This window comes from Engystomops pustulosus, chromosome 8, assembly GCF_040894005.1.
Source record: "Engystomops pustulosus chromosome 8, aEngPut4.maternal, whole genome shotgun sequence".
NCBI lineage: Eukaryota > Metazoa > Chordata > Amphibia > Anura > Leptodactylidae > Engystomops > Engystomops pustulosus.
In genome coordinates, this window is record NC_092418.1 from 104332977 (window position 1) to 104353651 (window position 20675).

General features: G+C 50.4%; 2 protein-coding genes across 8 annotated transcripts in view; both read right to left on the reverse strand.

Annotated features, from left to right (window-relative positions):
* Positions 1-1427: 1427 nt before the first annotated feature.
* Positions 1428-3319, reverse strand: LOC140076166 (uncharacterized). Its single transcript, XM_072122677.1, has 3 exons — positions 3238-3319; positions 2428-3076; positions 1428-2284 (listed from the first exon to the last, which is right to left on the reverse strand). The coding sequence occupies exons 1-3, from the start codon at positions 3317-3319 to the stop codon at positions 1816-1818; spliced, it is 1200 nt and encodes a 399-aa protein (XP_071978778.1). The 3' UTR covers positions 1428-1815.
* Positions 2967-20675, reverse strand: part of MYLK (myosin light chain kinase) — a 108281-nt gene continuing 90572 nt past the window's right edge. For all 7 annotated transcript variants that reach the window (XM_072122093.1, XM_072122094.1, XM_072122095.1 and 4 more), the window contains 11 exons: positions 14545-14847; positions 12964-12996; positions 12775-12868; positions 11474-11677; positions 10416-10633; positions 8972-9095; positions 6573-6725; positions 5540-5663; positions 5330-5459; positions 5124-5252; positions 2967-5035 (listed from right to left, as the gene is read on the reverse strand). In XM_072122093.1, the coding sequence (XP_071978194.1) occupies positions 4782-5035; positions 5124-5252; positions 5330-5459; positions 5540-5663; positions 6573-6725; positions 8972-9095; positions 10416-10633; positions 11474-11677; positions 12775-12868; positions 12964-12996; positions 14545-14847 (1766 nt within the window). In that variant the 3' untranslated portion in view covers positions 2967-4781. The remainder of the gene's footprint in view (positions 5036-5123; positions 5253-5329; positions 5460-5539; positions 5664-6572; positions 6726-8971; positions 9096-10415; positions 10634-11473; positions 11678-12774; positions 12869-12963; positions 12997-14544; positions 14848-20675) is intronic.

Here is a 20675-nt window from a genome sequence, read left to right on the forward strand (position 1 = left end):
CTGACACTTGGGGGACAGGACAGGGACGCGCTGACACTTGGGGGATAGGACAGGGACATGCTGACACTTGGGGGACAGGACAGGGACGCGCTGACACTTGGGGGATAGGACAGGGACGCGCTGACACTTGGGGGATAGGACAGGGACACGCTGACACTTGGGGGATAGGACAGGGACATGCTGACACTTGGGGGACAGGACAGGGACACGATGACACTTGGGGGACAGGACAGGGACGCGCTGACACTTGGGGGATAGGACAGGGACGCGCTGACACTTGGGGGATAGGACAGGGACACGCTGACACTTGGGGGGGTACAGGACAGGGACACGCTGACACTTGGGGGACAGGGCAGGGACACGCTGACACTTGGGGGGACAGGGCAGGGACACGCTGACACTTGGGGGGGTACAGGACAGGGACACTCTGACACTTGGGGGGGGGTACAGGACAGGGACACGCTGACACTTTGGGGGGTACAGGACATGGACACGCTGACACTTGGGGGACAGGACAGGGACACGCTGACACTTGGGGTACAGGACAGGACACATTTGTTTCTTCTCTTTTCATACTGGGTTCGGGGAAGGTCTTGTTACCCTGGGATGGACTCCTTTCTTATATCTGTGGTTGTCACTGCTGTTATCAGATAGTAGGTACATGTCCATCTATACGCACACATAGGGAGGTATTTATTACGGCTTCTGCGCCACGTCAGCTTATACTTAGCACTTGCGATTATTTCCCTCAGGCGCGCGGCTGCTGGACGGGTCGTTGTCTGCGGACGCGAGGGTCGGGCTGGAGGGAGTCATTCCTGTCCCCGCTCCTTCACTGCATTTACTTGTCATTGCGCAGGACCACGGCAGATACATCCAGACGCCGAGCAGTAGTGGGGCTCTTGTGATAAATAACCCCCATTCTTTACACTGCAGGCTGCATCCACAGATAAGTACAATCCCATCTGACAATTTCCTGCTAAGCCTCCAATGTGCATGAGGTCGGAGTACTGGAAATATACCTGTAAGATCTGACTACACTGGAGTTATCTGTAGTCTGTTACCATGGAGACAGCTTGGTCTTCCCTGAAGTTGTGCTTGTTACACACCTTTAACCATTATATTGTGGAGGAATCCAGGTTGCCTCGGATGAGCACATTCTTGTTTATAACCAGAAATTATCTCTCATCGCATACTGCTCACAGCTGAGTGGATGTTACAGTGTATCAGTCTATTGCATAAGAATGTACGTAGTGACAAAAAAGAAGATGCAGATAGCGAGGTCACCTGTATAAGAAGCATGCGTCGTGCTAGACTTTATTTATACTGTGACAACCACACCTGTAGTGTCCTCATCTCCACCAAGACATGAAGAAACCGAGAGGAAGGACGGGGCACCGAGAGGAGGTATTGGGGGAGCACAGGGGGGAGGGGGTATTGGGAAGCACAGGAGGGGAGGTATTGGAGAGCACAGGGGAGGAGTTATTGGGGAGTACAGGAGAGGAGGTGTTGGGGAGCACAGGGGAGGAGTTATTGGGGAGCACAGGGGAGGAGTTATTGGGGAGTACAGGGGAGGAGTTATTGGGGAGTACAGGAGAGGAGGTTTTTGGGAGCACAGGGGAGGAGTTATTGGGGAGCACAGGGGAAGAGTTATTGGGGAGTACAGGAGAGGAGGTATTGAGGAGTACAGTAGAGGAGTTGTGGGGGAGCACAGGGGAGGAGGTGTGGGGGAGCACAGGGGAGGAGTTATTGGGGAGCACAGGGGAGGAGGTATTGGGGAGCACCGGGGAGGCGTTATTGGGGAGCACCGGGGAGGCGTTATTGGGGAGTACAGGAGAGGAGGTATTGAGGAGTACAGGAGAGGAGTTGTGGGGGAGCACAGGAGAGGAGTTGTGGGGGAGCACAGGAGAGGAGGTGTGGGGGAGTACAGGAGGGGAGCACGGGAGGGTAGGTGTTAGGGAGCACAGGGGAGGAGTTATTGGGTAGCACAGGAGGGGAAGTATTGGGGAGCACAGGAGGGGAGGTATTGGGGAGCACAGGGGAGGAGGTGTTGTGGAGCACAGGGGAGGAGGTATTGGGGAGCACAAAGGAGGAGGTATTGGGGAGCACAAGGGAGGAGGTATTGGGGAGCACAAGGGAGGAGGTATTGGGGAGCACAGGAGAGGAGGTTTCGGGGAGCACAGGAGAGGAGGTCTTGTGGAGCACAGGGGAGGAGGTCTTGTGGAGCACAGGGGAGGAGGTCTTGTGGAGCACAGGGGAGGAGGTCTTGTGGAGCACAGGGGAGGAGGTATTTGGGAGCACAAGGGAGAAGGTTTTGGGAGTACAGGAGGGGAGGTATTGGGGAGCACAGGAGAGGAGGTGTTAGGGAGCACAGGGGTGGAGATATTGGGGAGCACAGGAGGGGAGGTATTGGGGAGCACAGGAGAGTAGGTATTGGGGAGCACAGGGGAGGAGGTATTTGGGAGCACAAGGGAGGAGGTATTTGGGAGCACAAGGGAGGAGGTATTTGGGAGCACAGGAGGGGAGGTATTGGGGAGCACAGGAGAGATGGTCTTGTGGAGCACAGGGGAGGAGGTCTTGTGGAGCACAGGGGAGGAGGTCTTGTGGAGCACAGGGGAGGAGGTGTTGTGGAGCACAGGGGAGGAGGTGTTGTGGAGCACAGGGGAGGAGGTGTTGTGGAGCACAGGGGAGGAGGTGTTGTGGAGCACAGGGGAGGAGGTGTTGTGGAGCACAGGGGAGGAGGTATTGGGGAGCACAGGGGAGGAGGTATTGGGGAGCACAGGGGAGGAGGTATTTGGGAGCACAGGGGAGGAGGTATTTGGGAGCACAAGGGAGGAGGTATTTGGGAGCACAAGGGAGGAAGTATTGGGGAGTACAGGAGGGGAGGTATTGGGGAGCACAGGAGAGGAGGTGTTGTGGAGCACAGGGGAGGAGGTGTTGTGGAGCACAGGGGAGGAGGTATTGGGGAGCACAGGGGAGGAGGTATTGGGGAGCACAAGGGAGGAGGTATTGGGGAGCACAGGGGAGGAGGTATTGGGGAGTACAGGAGAGGAGGTATTGGGGAGCAGAGAGATTGAGTCTCATCACATAACATTACAGTAGTTACGTTCTGGAGAGGTGAATTTGGCCTCATTCACACCACCGGCTTCACATCCTTCTATCCACCACGTTCAGTGTGGACCAGGGCGGGTAAGGGGCCCGTTGTTTGTGGCCCACACGTTCGTGTACATGAGGTCTTACGCCTTTTCATGGATAACAGAACCTTATTAACCCTGCGGTGGATGTTGGGCTGTTCAGTCTCCTTTACATAAACACTGTCCATCATGGAAAATTCTGGAACGCTTTATGTCCTGGTTCCTCCTGGCACCATATAGTTATGCACTGACCCAGCTTCAGTCTGAAGTGGAGGCTTTTACCCAATGATAACAAATCTTAAGCTGTGACAAGCCTTGGCCCCTGGACATATGATCCAATTCACTGCCAGCAAGCAGAGATCTCCAATGATAAAGCTTCATTTCCAGGAGACCGGAGGCACTGTAACATCCAGTGTCCTGCACATTACACTCCCTATGACACTGCTGAGGTGGCGTCACTATGTATCAGTCAGAGATTTGTAAAGGGGTTTCCTGATTAGACACAACTGTGATCAGTGTGGGTTTAGGGTCTGGGACCCCCAATACTCCCTAGAATGGGGGGATCGGGTGGCTGTGAATGTGAGGTCCCTCTGCACTGAAATGAATGGAAGATATGGAAACAACCCACCGGCGCTCGCCCACCAGGGCATCACCTCTGGATGGCGCCAGGACCGGGGAGAGGAGCACACGGATTCCTATACACACAGACAAACACACACAGTGCGGCACAAAAACACGTACACAGGGGGCGCCACCGCCACAGGCCCCAGAAAATACAACCACAAGGTGAACAAATGGTGAAAGCGAGGTGTGAGACGCAAAGCAGCTTCACATATCCTAACTACTACCCTCATCATTGGCCGGGGGGAGTTTCTTTATTTACAGGATGGGGGGGGCAGGACTATAACTAATGGCTGGAGCACTACAATTCTCAGCATGCCTATTGTAAACCCATGTGAAGCCTCCATGTTCCTGCACAGAGCAGATTGTGCTGATTACAGGGGTAAACCCGCAGACCCCAATCGCCTGGAGAAGGGACACTGGTCTTATGGGGGCACAGGTTGGGGCCTTGACAATACAAGCTACCATATAGGGGGTGACAGGAGGAAATGAGGGTTATCATCATCAGCCCCCAAAAAGGGCAGGCACAAGAGGGGTCTGTGCTGACTACAAAGGGGGCAACCACTGAGCCCTTCCCACTGCTACACTGTATCTGGTTCATCCACCCCCTATGTAAGTAACATTGCACCCCCCATGTAACACTGTACCCCTATGTATGTAATGTTGTACCCCCCCCTATGTAACATTGTACCCCTCATGTATGTTACATTACATCCCTCATGTAACACCGTACCCCCATGTATGTTACACTGCACCCCCATGTATGTAGCATGTATGTACCCCTTATGTTAAATTTCACCCCCATGTAACACTGTACCCCCATATATGTAACATTGCACCCCCCCCATGTATGTAACGTTGCACCCCTCTTTCTGCATATGACAGGTGGCGGTGCGCGGCTCCGGTGCGGCCAGAGGCTCGGGCAGTGGGTGGAGAATGACTTCCAGCTTCTTGGTGTCTTTCAGGGATTCAGGTGGGAAAGTTCCCTTGTAGTTTGTGGCTAGAAATTGTCCTGTGTGGATTTTGGCTTCACTCCTCTTCTTCCTCCTCCTCCTCCTCTTCCTCTTCCTCTTCGGCCATCACCTCCACCAGCAGCTCGGCGGTGCAGCTCGCCTCCCCCTGGCTGTTGATGGCTTTGCACGTGTATTTGGCGTCGTCGTCGCCGCAGACTTCAGCGATTGTCAGGGAGCAATTTCCGTCTTCATCGTAATCGATCTGGAAGTGACGCGACTCCTTGATTGGCTGATCGTCCTTGTACCAGATCACCTCGGGATCAGGATGACCTGCAGAACAGGGGGAGAGCGGGTGGTGAGGTTATCAGCCAGGGGCACGTACCCCCCTGTACCCGAGCCCCAGAACACCAAGTATCACCTTCAATCCTGCAGTCGAATCTGGCGGCGCTGCCCTCCACCACCTCGATGTCCATGATGGTCCGGGTGAAAGCGGGTTTGGAGGGGGGGCGCTCCTCGGATACAGACTCCAGGAAGGCTTGGTTGTCCTCTACAATAGACATCCATGTTACCAGACTCATTTGACCCCCCCCATGGGCAATGCCCTCCCCCTGGTATCTACCGCACCTTCAGTAGCTTCTGCCTCCGTGGACAGGGGGCTGCTGGGGGAACTTCCAGACGACTTTCTGCCACTGAGCCCTGAAATCATGGCCATGGATGAGAGACGCCCGATCGCCCGCACTGCATTCCCTGTTTTCTGGAAGATGGAAACAAGACATCAATACAAAGACAGGGCAGACCCTGGAGCTCCAGCCCCCGAGGCCCCCGTTATGTCACCTGCCACTTCCTCCGCGCCATGTACTTCTTCATCCGCTCCTTGGACAGCTTCTTGGCCTCCATGGTGCTGGTGTCCTGCTGCAGCCACGTGTGCTGCAGACACTGAGTGCAGTTCAGGCGGCTCCTGGAGAGAGACAACCACAGACAAGTGTCACCCAGCGGTATCTGAGCGCTCTAGTCACATCCAGAGCTGCAGCCGCTCTGCAGTCTACTAACAGGAATGCCCTGCAGCTCTGGATGTGACTAGAGCTCAGGTGTGAAAAATCTGCAAATCACAGTGAGAAATTATCAGACATTCCACAATATTCTGCTGTAAAAGCCTTGAAATAGACGCAATTCACAATGTGCATCCAGGAAAGGTGGATATTTCCCCAGCACCTCCATACAAGACACTCGTGAGGGCAGCCCCTGCTAGTGCAGAGGTCCGGCACCAGCTATAGCCAGGACCCGGAGCAGGTCTCAGCGCAGCATCCGGAGCAGGTGACAGCGCAGCACCCGGAGCCGGCACAGAACGGCTGCCGGATATCTCAGGAGGCCTCTCGGGAGCGGTAGGAGGGGCGGATGGGAACAAAGTGTCACCCTGAGATGCAGGGGCACATTTACGAAGGGTCTGTGGACCACGATTCTGTCGGTTTCCCAAATATTTCCCTTTTTGCGCCGAATTGCCCCGTGTTTTTGGCACACGCGATCGGATAGTGGCGCATCGGCGCAGGCTTGCATGCGACAGAAATCGAGGGGGGGTAGACCGTTGGACAACCCCGGAATTTAAAAACTAAATTGTGTTGCAAGATCAAGAACTTACATGCACCGGGAAAAATAAGGGGAACTCCGGCGGACCTCAGCCGGGAAGCGACATATGAAGGAAATTGGACGCGCAACCTTAGTGAATCGCGGCAGCTCCGAATCCTCGTCGGACAACACACAGCGGGGATCGCGACAGGACCGGGTAAGTAAATCTGCCCCAACATGTTGCTTCCTGTAGTCACAGTGATGTCCCCAAAGCCCTCACGGCCACCCGTACGGGGGCACTTACTTCATGTCCTTCTTCAGGAGGCTGCTGATGAAGTTCTTGGCTTCCTCTGAGATTTCATCGAAGGCTTCATCGTCAAAGTCCCAAGTCGCAGAGGTGACATTAGCCAAAGTCTCGTTATCGTTATCCCCCATAAATGGAGACAAACCGCTAACCCTGAGAGAGACAGAGAAAGATAGTCACCTATGTCACATTATATACAGGGGGATATACACCCTCCACCTATGTCACATTATATACAGGGGGATATACACCCTCCACCTATGTCACATTATATACAGGGGGCATATACACCCTCCACCTATGTCACATTATATACAGGGGGCATATACACCCTCCACCTATGTCACATTATATACAGGGGGATATACACCCTCCACCTATGTCACATTATATACAGGGGGCATATACACCCTCCACCTATGTCACATTATATACAGGGGGATATACACCCTCCACCTATGTCACATTATATACAGGGGGATATACACCCACCACCTATGTCACATTATATACAGGGGGATATACACCCTCCACCCATGTCACATTATATACAGGGGGCATATACACCCTCCACCCATGTCACATTATATACAGGGGGCATATACACCCTCCACCCATGTCACATTATATACAGGGGGCATATACACCCTCCACCCATGTCACATTATATACAGGGGCATATACACCCTCCACCTATGTCACATTATATACAGGGGGCATATACACCCTCCACCTATGTCACATTATATACAGGGGGCATATACACCCTCCACCTATGTCACATTATATACAGGGGGCATATACACCCTCCACCTATGTCACATTATATACAGGGGGCATATACATATATAAAGACGTATGTGACATGGTATAGGGGGCAGTAATATTCAGGTCTGGATGGAATTACACAACCTCCCCTGACACCTCCACAGATGACCCTAGAAGGGGGCAGAGGGCTCAACCCTGGGGGATGTTATATAGTCCATGGGGACAGGCAGGAAGTTATATAGTCCATGGGGACAGGCAGGAAGTTATATAGTCCATGGGGACAGGCAGGAAGTTATATAGTCCATGGGGACAGGCAGGAAGTTATATAGTCCATGGGGACAGGCAGGAAGTTATATAGTCCATGGGGATTGACAGGAAGTTATATAGTCCATGGAGACAGACAGGAAGATATATAGTCCATGGAGACAGACAGGAAGTTATATAGTCCATGGAGACAGACAGGAAGTTATATAGTCCATGGGGACAGGCAGGAAGTTATATAGTCCATGGGGACAGACAGGAAGTTATATAGTCCATGGGGACAGGCAGGAAGTTATATAGTCCATGGGGACAGGCATGAAGTTATATAGTCCATGGGGACAGGCATGAAGTTATATAGTCCATGGGGACAGGCATGAAGTTATATAGTCCATGGGGACAGACAGGAAGTTATATAGTCCATGGGGATGGACAGGAAGTTATATAGTTAATGGGGAGGAACAGGAAGATATATAGTCCATGGGGACAGAGGGGAAGTTATATAGTTAATGGGGACGGACAGGAAGTTATATAGTCCATGGGGACGGACAGGAAGTTATATAGTCCATGGGGACAGACAGGAAGTTATATAGTCCATGGGGACGGACAGGAAGTTATATAGTCCATGGGGACGGACAGGAAGTTATATAGTCCATGGGGACGGACAGGAAGTTATATAGTCCATGGGGACAGACAGGAAGTTATATAGTCCATGGGGACAGACAGGAAGTTATATAGTCCATGGGGACAGACAGGAAGTTATATAGTCCATGGGGACAGACAGGAAGTTATATAGTCCATGGGGACAGGCAGGAAGTTATATAGTCCATGGGGACAGAGAGGAAGTTATATAGTCCATGGGGACGGACAGGAAGTTATATAGTCCATGGGGACGGACAGGAAGTTACATAGTTCATGGGGACAGGCAGGAAGTTATATAGTTCATGGGGACGGACAAGAAGTTATATAGTCCATAGGGACAGATGGGAAGTTATATAGTCCATGGGGACAGATGGGAAGTTTTATAGTCCACGGGGACGGACAGGAAGATATATAGTTGATTGGGAACCCTGGGGTATCACACAGGCGCTGTTGCCATCTACAGTGTGATGATGACAGTCCTCCACTAGAGGGTGCCAACTGACCGCACCATGTACTGCGGGGGGCACAACACATGTAAGGCGCAGTTCACACTACCGCTCAGATTTCCGTTTCCAGCTTCTGCTTAAAAAAGTAAAAAGCTGAAATTGAAAGGATCCGTTATAAATCCCTTTCAAATCAATGCAGTTTTTAATGTCATCCATTAAGACAGGCGTCTGTTTTTCTTCCATTTGGGCATTTACCCCTCCACTGCCGGGAGGCTTCATACTTACAGGATGTAGCAGATGACTCCGATGCTCCACATGTCGGTGGCGTATCCAATTGGCTCATAATTGATGACCTCAGGGGCCACAAACTCCGGGGTCCCAAATAACACTTTAAGATTCGGTGTGTTTTCTGCAACAGAAGTGAAGATCAGAGACAGAAAAAAAACAACTCTACTACTCTCTGTTATCAGACAGCCTGTAATGTCTGTCTATGGTAGGAGAGGCTTTTCCTGCACTGTCTGTATCTAAAATGCTATGCTGGGAGTTGTAGTCCCCTCCTATATGGATGCAATGCAGGTAGTATAGGATTATGGCGGGTATAGACCCCCCCATAGATTCCTTATCCTGTGAAAGCGGCTCCCCCTGGCCTGGCTCCATGGAAACACAGACACCCAAAGAGTTAAATGAGAAGAACTTCGCTCCGCTGGATTATCTGAAATGAAGTTTACATGAGACATTGAACAGACCAAAAAAGGGCAGGAATCGAATCCCGTCGCTTCAGGAGGAATTTCCAACCATAATAAGAGGCGCAACAAGGTGGAAAAACCGCGAGCCACATAAGGGGGGCACAGCGAGGGTGGGGGGGAGCTGCGGGGGAGTTGGGGGGGGGGCTGCGGGTGAGGGTCACACAGGGGCGCCGTGGGGGAGACACGGGAGGCCCCCCCTCCCTCTGCGGCCGGGAGACAAAGGGGGTGCTGGAGGAAAGACATGGGGGCTCTGCAGGGGAGGGGAGACACAGGGTGGGGGTGCTGAGGGGGAGACACAGGGCCTCTGCGGGGGCTGGGAGACACGGAGGGGGGGGGAGCGCCGGGGGTGCTGGATGGGAGAAACGGTGGCTCGGCAGGGGAGGGGAGACACGGGGGTGCTGCAAAGGATGGAAGAGACGGGGTGGGGGGTTGGGGGAGAGACATGGGGGTACTGCAGGGGATGGGAGACACAAGGGGGGAGCTGCGGGGAAGGGGAGTCATGGCGGGCTCTGCCGGTAAGGGGAGACACGGGGGCGCTGCAGGGGAAGGGAGACACGGGGGCGCTGCAGGGGAGGGGAGACACGGAGGCGCTGCAGGGGAGGGGAGACACGGGGGCGCTGCAGGGGAGGGGAGACACGGGGGCGCTGCAGGGGAGGGGAGACACGGGGGCGCTGCAGGGGAGGGGAGACACGGGGGCGCTGCAGGGGAGGGGAGACACGGGGGCGCTGCAGGGGAGGGGAGACAAGGGGGCGCTGCAGGGGATGGGAGACACAGGGGGCGCTGCAGGGGAGGGGAGACACGAGGGCGCTGCAGGGAAGGGGAGACACGAGGGCGCTGCTGGGAAGGGGAGATGGGGGGGTGCGGGGACAGACAGACATTAAGTGGATCGGATACAGTCATGTTAGATACGGTGTATAATCGCATCCTGCAGAGCCAGTGATACGGGGAGATATCCACAGCAGCACAGAGGAAGGTCCCCTCACCTAATCTCCTGGCCAGGCCAAAGTCGATGAGTTTGATCTTGGTCCCGGTCTTGTTGACGCACATGATGTTCTCAGGTTTGAGGTCCAGGTGGACGATGCCCTGCTTGTGGATGAACTCCACACCCTCCGCTATCTGCTTCATGTACTTGATGACTTCCCTCTCCGTCAGCTCAAAATCCTCATCGATGATCCGCTCAAACAGCTCCCCCCCAGAGACCCTGCCACGGGAGAAGAGGCCACGTCACATCCAAGAGGACCAGCTATGTCTATGTGTATGTCACACGACAGAACCTCACAAACATATGAACCATATATACCATATACACAACCCAGACTGTATTACAAATCAATAATATGGTAAGATGATGAAGGTGACCCCCAAGTGGACAGACACCAGGATGACCCCGGACCCCCACATGACCCCCAGTAGAAAGGCAGCAGGGATGGGGTTACCTGGACCCCATATAACCCCCAGTAGACCGGCACCAGGATGAGCCTGGGCCCCACATGACCCCCAGTACACGGCCACCAAGATGAGTCCAGACCCCAACATGATCCACAGTAGGAAGGCAGCAGGGATGGGGTGACCTGAACCCCACATAACCCAGAGTAGACAAGCACCAGTATGACCCCGGACCCTAACATGACTCCCAATAGACAGGCACCAGGATGAGCCCAGACCCCAACATGACCCCCAGTAGACCGGTACCAGCATGAGGGTGACCCGGACCCCCAGTACACAGGCACCAGGATGAGGGTGACCCAGACCCCCAATACACAGGCACCAGGGATGAGGGTGACCCAGACCCCCAGTACACAGGCACCAGGGATGAGGGTGACCCAGACCCCCAGTACAAAGGCACCAGGGATGAGGGATGAGGGTGACCCAGGCACTAGGGATGAGGGTGACCCAGACCCCCAGTACACAGGCACCAGGGATGAGGGTGACCCAGGCACCAGGGATGAGGGTGACGCAGACCCCCAGTACACAGGCACCAGGGATGAGGGTGACCCAGGCACTAGGGATGAGGGTGACCCAGACCCCTGTGGGTACTTACAGTTCCAGTACCATCACCATGTCGCTCTTGGACTCGAAGGCGTCGATACATTGGACCAGCTTAGGGTGGTGCAGGCAGTTCATGATGTCGATCTCCTGGCGGATGCTCTCCTTGTCCTTGGCGGAGTACGCCTTCAAGAACTTCCCGGCCCAAACCTTCTTAGTTTTCTTGTCCACGATACGGAAAACTTGCCCGAATTTTCCCCTGCGATAAGAGAAGAGTATGATGGAGGACGGACACACAATCCGACTTCTGAAGCCCCAAGGTCATATGAAGGGCACACAGGGGCGACCAGAGGATGACCCCCACACATAGACATCCACTCTGACATCTGCTATCTCATCCTAAGAAAGTCGTCCCGGATCCCAAAGACGCATGCACAAGGTTAAAAGATGGCATCAGCTTGGGCCAACAATTACTACAACTCCCAGCATCCCAGGGAAGAGTCGTCTCCATCATTTCTTCTACTAATCAAATCATCACCAGAACCTAATGATCCTGAGTTACATCTTGTATTATACCCCAGAGCTGAACTCACTATTATGCTGATGGTGCAGTCACTGTGTACATACATGACATTACTTATCCTGTACTGATCCTGAGTTACATCCTGTATTATACCCCAGAGCTGCACTCACTATTCTGCTGCTGGTGCAGTCACTGTGTACATACATGACATTACTTATCCTGTACTGATCCTGAGTTACATCCTGTATTATACCCCAGAGCTGCACTCACTATTCTGCTGCTGGTGCAGTCACTGTGTACATACATGACATTACTTATCCTGTACTGATCCTGAGTTACATCCTGTATTATACTGCAGAGCTGCACTCACTATTCTGCTGCTGGTGCAGTCACTGTACATACATGACATTACTTATCCTGTACTGATCCTGAGTTACATCCTGTATTATACTCCAGAGCTGCACTCACTATTCTGCTGCTGGTGCAGTCACTGTGTACATACATGACATTACTTATCCTGTACTGATCCTGAGTTACATCCTGTATTATACCCCAGAGCTGCACTCACTATTCTGCTACTGGTGCAGTCACTGTGTACATACATGACATTACTTATCCTGTACTGATCCTGAGTTACATCCTGTATTATACCCCAGAGCTGCACTCACTATTCTGCTGCTGGTGCAGTCACTGTGTACATACATGACATTACTTATCCTGTACTGATCCTGAGTTAAATCCTGTATTATATCCCAGAGCTGTACTCACTATTCTGCCATTGCAGTCCTTATGTGTTGGGTATGTGCCGGGTTGGGGGCTATTATTGCACTTACGTTCCCAGCCGTTCCTCCACATCGTAGAATTCGGAGACCTTCTGTGCGGTGTTGATGACGACATCTCTGTATTCTGGTTCTGTCTCCTTGTCCTCTGTAGCAGATGAGAGGGATATGGGGTAATGTACACACAAATCTGCAAGGAGACATCAGCAGCTTCTATATTTCCCCAAAAAATCCAGAACTCACCGTCATCCGAAACCACAGCCTCATCCTTATGTTCTGCAGAAGAGAAGAGGAAACCATCACAAAAGGAGAAAAGAACCTGCTGAAGGCCCATTTGCTACTGCACCAACAGGAGGCATGATGGGAGTGATACATTGGGGCACATTTACTAATGGTCTGAACACCGCATTTTCGTCGGGTTTCGCAATTTTTTTCAGTTTTGCGCTGAATTGCCCCAGGTTTTTGTGTTGTATCAGCGCCGGCTTGCATGCGACACAAATCGAGGGACGTGGACCTCGGACAACCTGATTGATTCGGACAAACCACGGGATTTAAAAAGGAAATTGTGTCGCAAGATCAGCACTCACATACACCGGGAAGAAGAAGGTGAACTCCGGCGGACCTCAGCGGGGAAGTGACACTTGCCGGATATTGGGCGCACGATCTTAGTGAATCGCGGCAGCTCCGAATCCTTGTCAGACAACGCACAGCGGGGATAGCGAGGCATAGGTAAGTAAATATGCCCCATTGTGTGTGATTAGATTAGATTGTGAGCTCCTGCGATCAGGGATGATGGGAGTCATACAGTGGGTCAGATTACTTACCTGCCCCGTTGCGATCGCCACTGTGCGTTTTCCGACAAGTATTCGGATCTTCTGCGATTCACATAGCTCGTGCAACCGATTTCCTGCATCCATCGCTTCCCCTGCTTAGGTCCGCCGGAGTTTACCTTCTTCTTCCTGGTGCATGTGAGTGCTGATGTTGCGACACAATTTCGTTTTTAAATTCCACGTTCGAATCAGTTGAGGTGTCTGACGGCCACGCCCCCCGATTTGTGTCGCATGCAAGCCAATGCCGATGCACCACAATCCGATCACGTGCACCAAAAACCCGGGACAGTTCAGAGCAAAACGGCAAAGAGTCGGGAAATCCGACGAAAATGCGCTGTTCGGACCCTTAGTAAATGTGCCCCACTGTGTGTGATAGGAGATTAGATTGTGAGCTCCTGAGGGGAGTCATACATTGGGGCTCATTTACTAAGGGTCCGCGGACCGCGATTCTGTCGGGTCTCCCAAATATTTCCTTTTTGCACCGAATTGCCCCGGGTTTTTGGCACACGCAATCAGATTGTGGCGAGTCGGTGCCGGCTTGCATGTGACAGAAATCGGGGGGCGTGGCTGTCGGACAACCCGATGGATTCGGACAAACCGCGGAATTTTAAAACAAAATTGTGTCGCAAGATCAAGCACTCACATGCAGCAGGAAGATGAAGGTGAACTCCGGCGGACCTCAGCGGGGAAGCAATACATGAAGGAAATTGGACGCACGACCTTATTGAATCGCGGCAAACCCGAATCCGCAGAGATCGCGACAGGACCGGGTAAGTAAATATGCCCCATTGTGTGTGATAGGAGATCAGATTGTGAGCTCCTGGGGTCAGGAATGATGGGAGTGATGCATTGTGTGATAGGAGATTAGATTGTGAGCTCCTGGGGTCAGGGATGATGGATGGTATATGTCAGTAGTATATACATAGAAGGTTGCGGTGTATAATGTACAGATACCATATATTGTAGAGATATAACATGGGTACCGCTCGCTCACCTTCCTCCTTCTCCTTGTAGGCTGCGGGTTCGGACTCCTGGCTCGGTTCACTGGTTCCATACACGTTGGTGGCTCGTACTCGGAACTTGTACTGCCGATCGTGCAGCAGGTTCTCCACGGTGTAGGAGGTGCTCCGGCACTGCGTCAGGTCCGACCAAGTCTGCCCCACCGAGTCCCAGATCTCCACCGTGTAGGACTGCACCACACTCCCTCCATCATAGGTCGGGCCGTACCACGACACAGTAAGGGCAGAACCTTTCATTTCAGAAGCGCACGGCTGACCCGCTGGAGGATCGGGTTTATCTGCAGAACATAATCTGGTTTACTGCAACGTCCTTCCCCGACATGATTTATAATATACAGCCGCATGCAATGGACTATAAATGTGGCGTATTAAAATCCTATGTATGATGGTGTAATATAGAATAATCCTGTGTATTAGACCTGTAACATAATATAATTTGATGCATGATGGTGTAACATAGAATAATCCCATGTATTAGAAGCATAACATATTATAATCTGATGTATGATGGTGTAACATAGAATAATCCCATGTATTAGAAGCATAACATATTATAATCTGATGTATGATGGTGTAATATAGAATAATCCCGTGTATTAGTGTTGTACAGTCTCTGCTCAGGGTCACGTAGTCTCGGCAGGGAGTGACATCTAAAGGCGGGGGTCCTGCCGATAACATCGCCCCTGATTAAAGGGATTCCCATGGAAGAGGAGGATGGAGGGGTCTGTGGCCTCGTGGGAACTTCTGCTTCCGGCAATCAGTGTAAACAACGGCTGAGAGATCAGAGATAAGCGGCATGGAGCAGCGGTGACAGATTATCCACCATCACATAATTTGGATTATGGAGACTATTACAGAGTAAATATTGACATTATGTACTTGGGTTATAAATTATAATCTGATAACGAGGCCCTTCCCCCGACATCAGAGAGCAGTTCTGAACACTTGATGCAGCTCTGGCTGTGACTAGGGTATACAATGTGAGTAGTAGATTATGGCTTCAGCTTTGGATGTGACTGCGGTTTATAATATGATGTAATATTTGGCAATGAGGAGTATAGATATAATGTAATTGTACACTGAGTGGCAGTGACTGGAGACAACCTGCATCATTAGTAGGGGTGACAGAGACTTTCTACCCCCAATGCTCCGGACACAACGTGAATGGATAAATGGCAGAACATATCAATACACAGAGTCACTTGGCGGCGGGGGCTTTGTCCCGGATGAGACCCCCGGCAGGGGTTTGGCCGCCGGATTATTTCGGATGACTGTGTTATTCCTTACTCCCCTCATCTCAGAGAGGAGCAGCTCAGGGCACTGGATACCAGTGACAGGCGAGGGGAGGTCCTACTCCACTTCTTATATAAGAGGGTCCCAGTCACACACGGGCCCCGCAGTGGAGGGGCCCCACAGCTATCACTATAAGTCATGTATCTGCGAAGGTTATAGGTTACATCCATATGGGGGGCCAGGAGCTTTGAGCACTGTGTGTTGGTAGCTATAGGGGTGCATCCAGTTTCTTAATCTCATCTTATTCCCAGAGGGTCCCCTGTATGCATTAGAGATGATGGATGTTTCGGAAGCCCCCCGTCCCGTACAGCCGGAGCTCCGTGCAGCCAGGTTGGAGAGGAGCCATCATGTCGCCTTTGGCACAATCTCAACTTAAAATTCATCTCGGGGAGAGAAAGCGAGCCATAAAAGGTCAGAGGCGCAGAGTGCAGCGGGGTCCGGGCGCAGCCGCATACATTCCCAGGGGCTACACGGGGGCCACGGCTGTCATGGGGGGGGAGCAATGGGAAGGAATCACAGCAAACAGTAATAATAGATGCTGGAACTTGAGTAACATCATAAACATTAATCTTTTACATAAATCCAGACAGTCCCCCCCCCCTCCCCCCTCCCGAACTCCGGTGGACCAGAGCGGGGAAGTGACACATGTAGGATATCGGGCGCACAATCTTAGTGAATCGCTGCACAGGGCATTGTCGTCGGACTGTGCCCCATTGTGTGTGATAGGAGATTAGATTGTGAGCTCCTGGGGTCAGGGATGGTAATAAAAAGTGGGTACAGAAGGGAGAAGGAGACCTAACCCAACATAAGAAGGAGACCCACAGTACAAGAATGGAGGGATCCAGTACTGCAATAGTTAACAGAAAATACTTAATCCCAAATGTTACCAAGAATCACATCCAAAACTTTCCAGAAAGATCATTCAAGGTAACCCCAAAATATGCAGCCAATTTACCCCAATGTACAAATGATGCATAGTGTGATGGGTGGATTAAATTGTGAGCTCCTGGGGTCAGGGATGGTAATAAAAAGTGCCTGTAATATTTATAGGCATCTTTGGCACAGGGTCAGTAGACTGTTCCCATGTACAGAAGGAAGTGGGAGCAGTGTGAGTGCTGAGAAGAGACTGTCCTCAGGTAGAGAAGAGAGAAGGAGCATTGTGAGAGTGCTGAAAGGAGACTGTCCCTGGGTAGGACAGGGAGAAGGAGCAGTGTTAGAAAGTGTATCTTTAGGTACTTGTTCTGCTACACACATGTGAGAGACACAGACATCAGCTACATGTGTCAGGTACTTGTGTAGCTGATGTCTGTGTCTCACACATGTGTATAGCAGAACATGTGTATAGGAGAACATGTGTATAGGAGAACATGTCAGGTACTTGTGTAGCTGATGTCTGTGTCTCACACATGTGTATAGGAGAACATGTCAGGTACTTGTGTTGCTGATGTGTGTGTCACACATGTGTATAGCAGAACATGTCAGGTACTTGTGTAGCTGATGTCTGTGTCTCTCACATGTGTATAGCAGAACATGTCAGGCACTTGTGTAGCTGATGTCTGTGTCTCTCATATGTGTATAGCAGAACATGTCAGGTACTTGTGTAGCTGATGTCTGTGTCTCCCATGTGTATAGCAGAACATGTCAGGTACTTGTGTAGCTGATGTCTGTGTCTCCCATGTCTATAGCAAAACATGTCAGGTACTTGTGTAGCTGACGTCTGTGTCTCACACATGTGTACAGCAGAACATGTCAGATACTTGTGTAGCTGATGTCTGGGTCTCACACATGTGTATATCAGAACATGTCAGGTACTTGTGTAGCTGATGTCTGTGTCTCCCACATGTGTGTAGCAGAGCATGTCAGGTACTTGTGTAGCTGACGTCTGTGTCTCTCACATGTGTATAGCAGAACATGTCAGGTACTTGTGTAGCTGATGTCTGTGTCTCACACATGTGTTTAGCAGAACATGTCAGATACTTGTGTAGCTGATGTCTGTGTCTCTCACATGTGTATAGCAGAACATGTCAGGTACTTGTGTAGCTGATGTCTGTGTCTCTCACATGTGTATAGCAGAACATGTCAGGTACTTGTGTAGCTGATGTCTGTGTCTCACACATGTGTATAGCAGAATATGTCAGGTACTTGTGTAGCTGATGTCTGTGTCTCTCACATGTGTATAGGAGAACATGTCAGATACTTGTGTAGCTAATGTGTGTGTCTCATACATGTGTATAGCAGAACATGTCAGGTACTTGTGTAGATGATGTCTGTGTCTCTCACATGTGTATAGCAGAACATGTCAGGTACTTGTGTAGCTGATGTCTGTGTCTCTCACATGTGTATAGCAGAATATGTCAGGTACTTGTGTAGCTGTTGTCTATGTCTCACACATGTGCATAGCAGAACATGTCAGATACTTGTGTAGCTGATGTCTGGGTCTCACACATGTGTATATCAGAACATGTCAGGTACTTGTGTAGCTGATGTCTGTGTCTCCCACATGTGTGTAGCAGAGCATGTCAGGTACTTGTGTAGCTGACGTCTGTGTCTCACACATGTGTACAGCAGAACATGTAAGGTACTTGTGTAGCTGATGCCTGGGTCTCACACATGTGTATAGCATAACATGTCAGATACTTGTGTAGCCGATGTCTGTGTCCCTCACATGTGTATAACAGAACATGTCAGGTACTTGTGTAGCTTATGTCTGTGTCTCTCACATATGTATAGAAGAACATGTCAGGTACTTGTGTAGCTGATGTCTGTGTATCACACATGTGTATAGCAGAACATGTCAGGTACTTGTGTAGCTGATGTCTGTGTCTCACACATGTGTATAGCAGAATATGTCAGGTACTTGTGTAGCTGATGTCTGTGTCTCTCACATGTGTATAGCAGAACATGTCAGGTACTTGTGTAGCTGATGTCTGTGTCTCTCACATGTGTATAGCAGAACATGTCAGGTACTTGTGTAGCTGATGTCTGTGTATCACACATGTGTATAGCAGAACATGTCAGGTACTTGTGTAGCTGATTTCTGTGTCTCACACATGTGTATAGCAGAATATGTCAGGTACTTGTGTAGCTGATGTCTGTGTCTCTCACATGTGTATAGCAGAACATGTCAGGTACTTGTGTAGCTGATGTCTGTGTCTCTCACATGTGTATAGCAGAACATGTCAGGTACTTGTGTAGCTGATGTCTGTGTCTCACACATGTGTATAGCAGAATATGTCAGGTACTTGTGTAGCTGATGTCTGTGTCTCTCACATGTGTATAGGAGAACATGTCAGATACTTGTGTAGCTAATGTGTGTGTCTCATACATGTGTATAGCCGAACATGTCAGGTACTTGTGTAGATGATGTCTGTGTCTCTCACATGTGTATAGCAGAACATGTCAGGTACTTGTGTAGTTGATGTCTGTATCACTCACATGTGTATAGCAGAACATGTCAGGTACTTGTGTAGCTGTTGTCTATGTCTCACACATGTGCATAGCCGAACATGTCAGGTACTTGTGTAGCTGATGTCTGTGTCTCTCACATGTGTATAGCAGAATATGTCAGGTACTTGTGTAGCTGTTGTCTATGTCTCACACATGTGCATAGCCGAACATGTCAGGTACTTGTGTAGATGATGTCTGTGTCTCTCACATGTGTATAGCAGAACATGTCAGGTACTTGTATAGCTGATGTCTGTGTCTCCCATGTGTATAGCAGAACATGTCAGGTACTTGTGTAGCTGATGTCTGTGTCTCATACATGTGTATAGGAGAACATGTCAGGTACTTGTGTAGCTGATGTCTGTGTCTCTCACATGTGTATAGCAGAACACAGCATGTCAGCAGATGAAGCACAGACATAAGCAATGCTTTACTATACATTACACGCACATCTGAATGCAGGGGGGGGGGGGTTAAGGGTAACAGGGGTGACATCACTTTCTCTCTCCATGTGCCCAGCCTCATTCACATAATAAAGAGAATGTGATTTTAGAATGATACATATATAAGTGACAGAGACCTGATGACAGGTGTCCTTTAGGTTTTTAATAAAGAACACATTTTACCACCTGTACATGTGATCAGAGAGAACTTCCCTGCCGTCTGTAACAAAATATCTGATGACTCTGATGATTTATAATGTGTACATGGCATGTACTTTCTGTGAGGTGTTGGATCCTTCCCTACCCCCTGCGGACTTATCTACTCCAGACCCAACATAAGCAGGACTCCCACAGTACAAGAATGAAGGGATCCAGCACTGCAATAGTTAACAGAAAATACTTAATCCCAAATGTTACCAAGAATCACATCCAAAACTTTACAGAAAGATCATTCAGGGTAACCCCAAAATATGCAGCCAAATTACTGCAATGTACAACGGAAAACACAAACAAACAGAAAGCTGGAGGGAAAAAGACTCATTAGATCCAGGAATGACCAGTCATAGCGACATACACCTGACTGACAGGGGGCAGTATTATTGTAGTTATATTCTTGTACATAGGGGGCAGTATTATAGTAGTTATATTCCTGTACATAGGGGGCAGTATTATAGTAGTTATATTCCTGTACATAGGGGGCAGTATTATAGTAGTTATATTCCTGTACATAGGGGGCAGTATTATAGTAGTTATATTCTTGTACATAGGGGGCAGTATTATAGTAGTTATATTCTTGTACATAGGGGGCAGTATTATAGTAGTTATATTCCTGTACATAGGGGGCAGTATTATAGTAGTTATATTCTTGTACATAGGGGGCAGTATTATAGTAGTTATGTTCCTGTACATAGGGGGCAGTATTATAG

Bases quoted from the DNA above. Each gene is read 5' to 3' on its own strand.
- LOC140076166 (XM_072122677.1), bottom strand. From the start codon at position 3,319: ATGGACAGTGTTTATGTAAAGGAGACTGAACAGCCCAACATCCACCGC. The intron at 3,077-3,237 runs GTAAGACCTCAT...TTATGTGATGAG, and splicing joins TCTGTTATCCATGAAAAGGC to ACTCAATCTCTCTGCTCCCC. The intron at 2,285-2,427 runs CTACTCTCCTGT...GCTCCCAAATAC, and splicing joins TCCCCTGTGCTCCCCAATAC to CTCCTCCCCTGTGCTCCACA.